The sequence below is a fragment of the Podarcis cretensis genome (assembly GCF_951804945.1).
Source record: "Podarcis cretensis genome assembly, chromosome: 4".
NCBI lineage: Eukaryota > Metazoa > Chordata > Lepidosauria > Squamata > Lacertidae > Podarcis > Podarcis cretensis.
The window spans coordinates 95,411,535-95,420,191 of NC_137173.1; the positions used below are offsets into that span (position 1 = coordinate 95,411,535).

Consider the following 8,657-nt stretch of genomic DNA (forward strand, 5'->3'; position numbering starts at 1 on the left):
AGAACCTCCCAACCCCTGGTTTTGTTCTGGCACAAAAAAACCCCTCGACAGTCTAAACGCTCCCACTGCAGAACAAAAAAAAAAGAGGAGAAAGGGGAGGGGGGGGAGAAAGAGAGCGTTTCTCGATTTGGTCCCTTCTCTCCCTGCCCCCATTTCCCTTGTGTGTGTGAGAGAGGGGGGGTGGGGGGAATAAGAGGGGGGAAAGAGGAAAAGGAGCTTGCGGAGGAGAGGGAAATTGTCCGCGAATTAATAATATCAGTCTTTGAAAAGGGAAGTGGTGACCTTTGAGGGATACCGGGAGGGAGGAGAGAAAGGGAAGGGCCGAGTGGGGGGGTGGATAGGGGCGAGGGGGAGATTAGGAAAGTTTCTAAAGCAGTGAGTGGCCCGGGGGGGGGCGACTGGTGCTCGGGGGGACGGGCGGTGTCGTCCTCATTCCGGGCAAAAGTGCCGCGCGCCGTCCCGGGTCCCCCTCCAAGAGGCCGTTGCCTCCTCCGTCCCATCTGGGGGCCTCCAGATCTCCAGGTCTGAAGTGGTGTCTTCCCCGACGGTCGCGCCAGCCGCCGCTCCGTCTCTAACCCCTGTCGTCGAAGGGACCCTGGTGGAATCTTGAGCTCTCCGGTGTTCTCTGGTGGAATGTTGGCGCTCTTGTCGTTCTCTGGTGGAATCTTCGCCTCCTCTGCATTCTTTCCAGGAATCTTCGGCCTCCGTCGGAAGTGACCTGCACGGGAGAAATCTGGGTTTCCTTCCACGGCGCGGGGCGGGAGGTACGGGAGTAAGGAAAGGGACGGGGCCATTAGGAAACAAGTTGCCCATTTTTAAAAACATATACACACCGCCATTCCATACTTTCATCGGTCTCTGTTTAACCCAGACTGCAATTAAGAGATGGTTGCTTCAAGTACTTATTCAAATACTTGGAGACCATGGACAACGTCGTTGCAAATTAGTTACTAGGCGGTGGTGGCTGGGATCACCCCCGCCCTTGGGTGAAGAACAGGACCAGAGCTTGATCTCTGCGCCAGCCCTGGGCCAGTTCGCTTCCTCTTTTGAAAGGTTTGGCACGTTTGAACTTTGCAAGGGGAAATTCTGATCTTGCGAAAGCCACCGATCCTTGGGCAAAAAACGGTTGACTGCCAGGGTCCCTGTCCCGAGAGGAATGCGAAGAAATTAAAACTAAAACCATTTACTTAGCAGTAAGGCTGCCTTACTAATTGTTGGTGGGACTCGTCATTTCCACGCACAATCCCGTTTATTGGGGAAAACAAACGATTCACCCTTCTGTTTATTCCTTTCTAAGACGCTTCAGGCGGCAAAGTTGGTCGAAAGTTGACCACGGTTGCATACGCAAGATCATAACGTGCATTATTGCTATTCGGTCAGTCCTGCCAATCGATTTACATCTCCGTAAAAGTGGACAAGATTGATTAATCTTGGGGCAGGTTGATTAATCTGGAGCAATTTCTGCCCCCTGGTTCTGCGTTCTTGTCCAAGGTGGACGAGAAACGCCATTTCCACGTGCACTGCAAAGGGGTTTCTGGGGGTGGAGAGGAGGGGGAGCCACCCTTTATAAGCTCTCCGTTGGTGAACACCCCCTCGACGGGCCTTAGGAGCTAACAAATAAGGCCCTACGGCGCCTAAGAAGAAGCCAGCGGTGCCTCCCGGATCCTCGAGTCCAAGGAGAGTCCACAGAACAGAGAGGGGGTCAGGGAAGATTTAAGGCTGGGATTTCTAGAGAGCAGCAGGAAGTTCCATGTGAAGCAATGATGGGCTGCCACAAAAGGAGGGGGTGGAGGATGGCGAGCCCTGAAAGGGATTTAATTAACCGTGTCAGGGCTAATTACCCCTGGACAGTCCGAGTTAGTTTTGCATAATCGCTCCTAACCATATGAATTCACTTAGGATATTGGGGGGTGGGGGAACAGCTGGAGTGGCGACAAAGGAAGATCGCTTTAATGAGCAGTGTCAGGTCAGGAAAGACATCCTTGCGCGGACGTGTTTCCCACCTTCCACGCAGAATCCCACCGACCCACACCCCGCAAAATGCGCGCGCGCGCGCGCACACACACACACACATTACATTTCGAAAAACTAAGGCTCCAGTCCTCTGCATACTCGTTTGAGATCGTCCCACTGAAGCTCTTTCCGAGTCAAAGACGCGCTTGGGAAGCAATCGCAAGTGTGCACGCCGGTGCCCGTTGGCTTGGGAGCAAGAGACCCGCTTGCTTTTTCCGCGGGACTTGCCTCCAAGCAACCGTGCCAAGAATGGCGCTGGAGATTTCGTCCAGCGAGGAGGGGGTGTCACACAAGGAAACTCAATTTCGTCCAGCGAGGAGCGGAGTTGCAAGAAGAAATCCCTTCCTAAGCAAACGTTGGGCCCAGCCTTGGAACAGGGAGCTAACTCCTCCGAGCTAATAAAATAGATTTGGAACCTGAAATTGATTGAAGGGGGCTTTATTTCTAGCTGATTCCCCTTCCGTTGGGTGAACTAGTAGCCCCCCCCCCTTTTAGGCTTGCTCAATGAGCCTTTCTCCATCCTCCTTTCTCTCCTCAACAAATTAAGAAACCGGCTCAATGGAAACCGAGTGCCACCCCAGCCCTGAGGATGGATTCTCGAAAGTAACCGGAGCGAGAAACACTTTCAAGTTCAAGTTGCCAAGAATTGCAGCTGGGCACACCGATCTGATATGTGCTTACCTGGATGAAATTTTAAAGGTTTTTTTTTTAAGGGGTTAAAGTAAGTGCCCGCTGATTTTTAACAGGGCGGCATGCAACGTTGGCCACTGAAATCAATAGTCCTTAAAAGAGCTTATTTAACCGGGTGGCTCCCCATTCGCTTTTTTTTTTTTTTAATTATTTGCTTCAGACTGAAAACAAACAGGCCCGGACGGCATGTCCTGAGCGCCAGGTGACGACCTCAAGGTGTGCAATATAAGAAATATCCCAAGGATACTTTTAGCAAATTGCACAGATTTGAAGCGGAGAAACCCTTTGTAGTGACAAGACAGAGAAGGCAAAGAACTTTCTACTCTGAAAACACTACACGGAAACCGGTTCAGGGTTCCCTGTGTGTCTTATCCAACCAACAAATGAATGGTGTTTCTTTTTCTTCACCCACCCATCCCCCACATAATAGAGCTACTTGGATTTTTTTTTTTAAAGGGGGGGGGACCCTACTTTCCTATTCACGATTTCAAATGTGATAAATCAGGGTTTAGTTCTACCTTACAATGGTCTGATTTAGATTTCCTAGTCAATCTATTCAAAAGCGAAACAAAGAAAGTCTTTAGAGGATACCTTACACTTCACCTGGCCTAGGCAGGTAAGGGCAATTGAGATTAAAATCTTGTAAGTAACTCAACAAGAAATAGAGTATTTTCTCTTTCCCCTGCTTCAGGCTTTTATTTAAACTCATTGTTCCAAAATGAACAGAGTGGTAAGTCGGATTCTAAATGTACAGATATAGCTTAGACGTCTAATTTTAAATTAGAACACACCAGCAAACTCATTTATACACGTCAAATGTTAAAACCAATACTTAAAAACTTACCCCCCCCCCTCCAAAAACCTTATATTACAGAAAGCGAAAAACAAAAGGAAAGGAAACTAAATACAGGTTAGCCAACTTGATTCACAAACATTAATCCAAATATACACATTACAAAAGTAAACGAAAATGGTCATGATGGAAGAGATTGCTCAGAATGACTGCCCCCGCCCTGCAAAATCATTTCCTGCAACTGAATCCTGTATGCTTTTATTTAAAAGAAGAATAAGAAGAATATTTTCTCCCTTCCCCCACCTCCCCAGTCGGGCCAAATCGCATGGAAGCACTCCAGGTTTTGCCGTAAGAAGGTGTCCGAAAGGGAGCGGATTTCAAACGTCTTCGCTCGAAACACAGCAGTTTTGGATACGCCAACATCACAGAAAGTTTAGAATTATCTCTCAGACAAGAAGTCTGATTTTTATTTTTAGTTTGAACTCCGAAACCCCCCAAAAAGGGATTTCGCAGTCTGTTGCAATTCGCCTCAGTGTTGTTTTGCTGTGATTGGCGCTGTCTATGGCACTCGAGCTCCTGCACAGTTTTGCTTGGAAACAAGCCCCATTGATTGCAACGAGACCCATTACCAAGGTACTGTATGCTTAGGATCGCAGCCAATATATATATATCTATATCTCATTTTTTTAAAAAGTGACTCAGATAATACAGCGAAGCAGTCTTACACCTAAAACTCCCACGCGCATGTAGACATTTACAGGTCCCTTCTCCAGAATTACAAAAGTTGTCATGGGGAACTTTGCTGTATACATTAAAAGGGAAAGGGCGAAGGGAGGGGAGCTAGGAGGAAATCAACAGCGGGAGTGCACACTGATTCTCCTTTTAGTGACCTGATCTCCTCCTCATAAAGCGAGGTATCAAACTCTGCTTATTTCGCGGGGTGGTTAGCTGTGCGCGCCTCGTCCACTTGGTTCAGCGTGGAATCAAGGCTGATGGCTTTGGGTCCGTTTTTCTGGACCTACTGTGGACAGGGCAGGATTTAGCGGGGGTGTGGAGAGAGAGAGAGAGAGAGAGAGAGAGAGAGAGAGAGAGAGAGAGAGAGAGAAGGATTTGCGGGGAGGAGAGGTTAAGGAGAGAGAAAAGAAAAGGAAAGGGCAATCCCAAGAGACGTCGAGGAGAAAAGGCAACGGGCTACCCGAAGCGTCTCCACCGGGAGACGCGCGACCTCTTTCCTCTCTCTCTCTCCCCCATCACCCTCCAAATCCGTCGAGGAAACCCAAGGAGAGGAGCAGCACGAGCAGATTCTGGAGTGGGGAAGGGAAGGCAACAGGTTGAAGACATGGACGGGCGGCGAGGGAGGCGACAAGACGGATGGAGAGGCGAAATGTTCTCGTCCGGACACCCCAGTCGGCGGCCCCGTAGAGCAGATGGCTGGAGGGCACCGCGGCGGCGGCGGCGGCAACAGCAGCAACATCAGGCTGGGAAGAAGAGGGTCCCGTCGGCTAGAGTCCGGCGTCGGAGTCCAGCCCCCAGGCGCCCCACAGGCTTCCTCTGTACAGGGGTCCAACGTGGGGGGCAGGATGTCATAGCGCCGCCGCATAGGCCGCGGGGTAGGGGTCCAGCTGGGGCTTGCCCATGCCCGGCAGGAGGATGTAGGCCAGCGGGGGCTGGAGCCCCGGGCTGGGCCAGGCGCTGCAGTTGCAGGGGATCATGTAGCCCGGGTTACCCGGGGACGGGTGCGAGTGAGTGTGGCCGCCGCTGGCCGCCGCCGCGGCAGCCGCCGCCGCCGCCGCGTGGAAAGCGCCGCCAGCCGTCGGGTAAGCCAGCGATGAGGCGTAGGGCAGCCCCGACGCCGCGCCTCCTCCGCCCGAACCTCCAGACGCCGACGAGGAGATTTCCGCTGCCATCTTGGAGCCCAGGTCGAGCAGAGAGTAAGGGCTGCCGGCAGCGGCCGCTGCAGCAGCCGCCGCAGCCGCGGCCGCCGTCGGGGGAAAGAAGACGCGCGCGGCCGCCGCTGCGGCGGCTGCGGCCGCCTTCTCCGGGTTGGCCAGCAGGGCTTCGTGGCCGTGGAGGGCGCCCGCCTTGAGGGCCGGGTGGTGGTGGCCGAGATGGTGCGCGTGATGCTCGGCGGCGTCGGGCAAGCCGTAGGGCACGACGGGGAAAGCGAACTTGTCCTTCTTGAGCAGCGTCTTGGGCTTTCGCCGCGGCCGGTACTTGTAATCGGGGTGCTCCTTCATGTGCATGGCCCGCAGGCGCTTGGCCTCGTCGATGAAGGGCCGCTTCTCCGCCTCGCTCAGCAGCTTCCATTCCGCGCCCAGGCGCTTGGAGATCTCTGAGTTGTGCATCTTGGGATTCTCCTGAGCCATCTTGCGCCGCTGCGCCCGCGACCACACCATGAAGGCGTTCATGGGCCGCTTGACGTGGTCCACCGGCTTGGCCATGCCCGCGGCGGCAGCGGCAGCGGCGGCGGCGGCGGCGGCGGCAGCGCCCAGCCCGTCGCTGCGAGCCACCCGCAGGAAATCAATGGTGGCTCCTGCGCTCCGGACGCCCAAATTCGGGGGTGCCTGACCCCTCTCTCCGAACCCCGAAACGTGCTCCTGCAAAACCCCGCCGCAGTCTCCCTGCCACGGCCTATAACTGGCGGTGGTTAGGCGCGCCGTCGGTTCTCCTCCTGCTCCTCGGGTCCCGTTCCCCGACGCCTCCCGCCCTCCAATGGCCCGCTCCTTAGCTCGAGTAGGTGCAAAGCGCTCCCTGCAACACCCAAGTCCGATTGGCGTTTACTCTTGGCGGGAATCGGGGCATTTGGCAGCCGACTGGAGGACAGCAAAGGAGCCCCGGACTGTCGTCACCGGCAGCATGACTGGCCGCCGAGAAAAGTTTAAACCCGACGGTAAGAGCAGGCCAAAAAACTTAGTTACGAGTGTTATTCTTTGAAGTCCAATGCACCAATCTAAAGTCGATGTGGATTGCCAGAGAGAGGGGGACGGGAGCTGTCCGCTTCCCGCAGAGACCCTCAGCCTGGCTGTCCGGTGCCCGCCCGTCTCTCTCCGTCAACTTTCCTATGTGGACGGGGAGCGAGGCGCTTCCTCTCCGGCCGTCATCCTCGCTCGCCGGTCTCTTCCTGGAACAGGTTGACGACCTTCCCCTCGAGATCCTGGGCTGGATTTTCCCCTCCGGGCTGCTCAGCCGCTAGCACCCCTACTGCGCTCGCCACGACTAGCTCCTCACAGCCGTCGAGGGCGCAGTAGGAAGACGACGGGCGGCGTCAACGCCGCCGGCCAGCGATCGCGCTTCTTGCGGCGGCCAAGCGCTCTCCGGAGCGGCTCCTTTCTCCCGATCCCGATGCAAACTTGCCGCAAGTTCCCGTCGGCTCCACCTCTGCCCGCTCGCTCCTCCGCCCGCCCCGCTCGGCTGAAGTTTAGAGGGAGCCTGTGGGGGCCGGAAGGCGGCTGGGGGAGGAGGGAGGAGGGGGAAAAACCAAACCAAACAAAACAAAAGCTGAAAACGCGGCCGGTGTCGACGACGGACGATCCAGGCGCAAAGCCCTTAGATTGGAAGCGCCTTCTCCGTATCTGTATTTATATCCGTGTCTCGCCCTAGCGCTGGGTGCCAGCTGCCTCCGAGACGCAGCCTCTGCTCCCTGTGCGCTGGCGAATGCATTAGGCTCGCCTATATGGTGCATGGGCAGCGTGTGTATCTGGGGGCAGGAGGCGGGGGGGGGGGAGGAGGAGGGGGCGGGGTGTCAGGCGAGTGAATGGGCGGCCCCCCTCGGCTCCTCCCCTCCTCCCTCCCCCGTGTCCCATTGATTAAAGAGAGCGCGTTTCCGTCTCCCATTCACGCTGCCGCAGGCCTTCGAGGGGCGGGGACTGGGCGGGGGGGGGGGTGTTTCCCTCTCTCCCTTCCCTCTCCGCCCCCCCCCCCCGAAAAACGGGGCGCGTGCGCACTCGGAGTCATCTCTCCGGGACCTTTCCTTTTGGAAACCCTGCGCCCTCCTCTTCCGAAAAAGCCGGCCATCCGGCTTCGCCTGTCGAAGAAGCAGAGGAGACGGGGCGGACGGGGCCGCCACGGCTCCCCCTTTCTCGACGGCCGCGATCGCTCACGAAGATCCCCAAACTGAACGCGCGCTTCGTTGGCTCTCGCTCCTCTTCCTCTCTGAGGAGCAACTTGCCTGTCGAAGGGGAGAGAGAGAGAGTTGGTCCGCGCGGATCTCTCTCTCTCTCGCGGAAAAAGAAAAGTGCTCTCTCGACAGTTTGCTGGCGAAGTTTTCTCGGAAACGCTCTTCCACTTGGAGGCGGCGCTTGGTTCCGAGGTGCACACCTGGGCGCACCGGGAAAAAATGACCCGGGACAGATCCTGAAGGCAGCGGAAGGGATAACGAGCGCATCCAAACGTACTCCGTTCCCTTTGGCAGTTCAGACTTAACTGGCGGGGAGGGGAGGCCCTGAATTGAGGAGGAGGGCCCGAAATCCTTAGGGAGCTAACGGCGGAGGAGAAGGAGACCCCGGTCCCCCCAATATTTGTCTCCTGGACGGCGGGAGGTGGGGAGGGAACCTATTCAACCGGCCCCTTGCTTCCCTGCTACCAGATCACCTGCTAGGTCGGCTGCCGTCGCGTTGACTTGCCGTCCGTCTGTCAAGGGAAAACCCGCTCGCCTGGTTTGAACGTAGGCGGCGCGCGGGGTTGGTTGTGACTTACCTTCGCGGTGTGTGGAAGCAAGCGGCCCGGCAGGGACCATTAACTCTTTCCCCGGCGAAGGCGAGGCTGATCGACGGGACGGGAGCGGGGGGAGAGCTTATTTTGCCTCAATCCGCGAACTCTGATCAATACCACAAGGCGGGTGATGGTGGGGGAGGGAAGTAGCGGGGGTGGGAGGCGGGGGAGAGGGCCGGAGGTAAGGAGCCGGGGGGAGCACCGAGCCCACGTCGCCCCCCCCGGGGGGGGGCTCGCTCAGGCAGGACGAGCGGCATGGGCATAGCCAGGATTTCTGTTAGGGGGGGCCAGGCCTTTTTTTAAGGGGAGGCAGAACCTCAGTTTGCTACGTATTTTTATTGATTATTATTGATTGGGGGGGCAGCTGCCCCTCCCTTCCCCCTCTTGGCTACGCCCATGGAGAGGACGGGGACGTTCAACAAGCGCATTGCTTCCGTTGCAGTTTGCAAGG

The 8,657-nt window shown here is 56.3% G+C and overlaps 1 protein-coding gene across 1 annotated transcript; it reads right to left on the reverse strand.

Moving 5' to 3' along the window:
• Positions 1 to 3,372: 3,372 nt before the first annotated feature.
• Positions 3,373 to 8,329, reverse strand: SOX21 (SRY-box transcription factor 21). The gene has a single exon (XM_079973043.1). It carries the CDS (start codon positions 5,935 to 5,937, stop codon positions 5,080 to 5,082), a length of 858 nt encoding a protein of 285 aa, XP_079829169.1. The 5' UTR covers positions 5,938 to 8,329; the 3' UTR covers positions 3,373 to 5,079.
• Between the last annotated feature and the right edge of the window lie 328 nt (positions 8,330 to 8,657).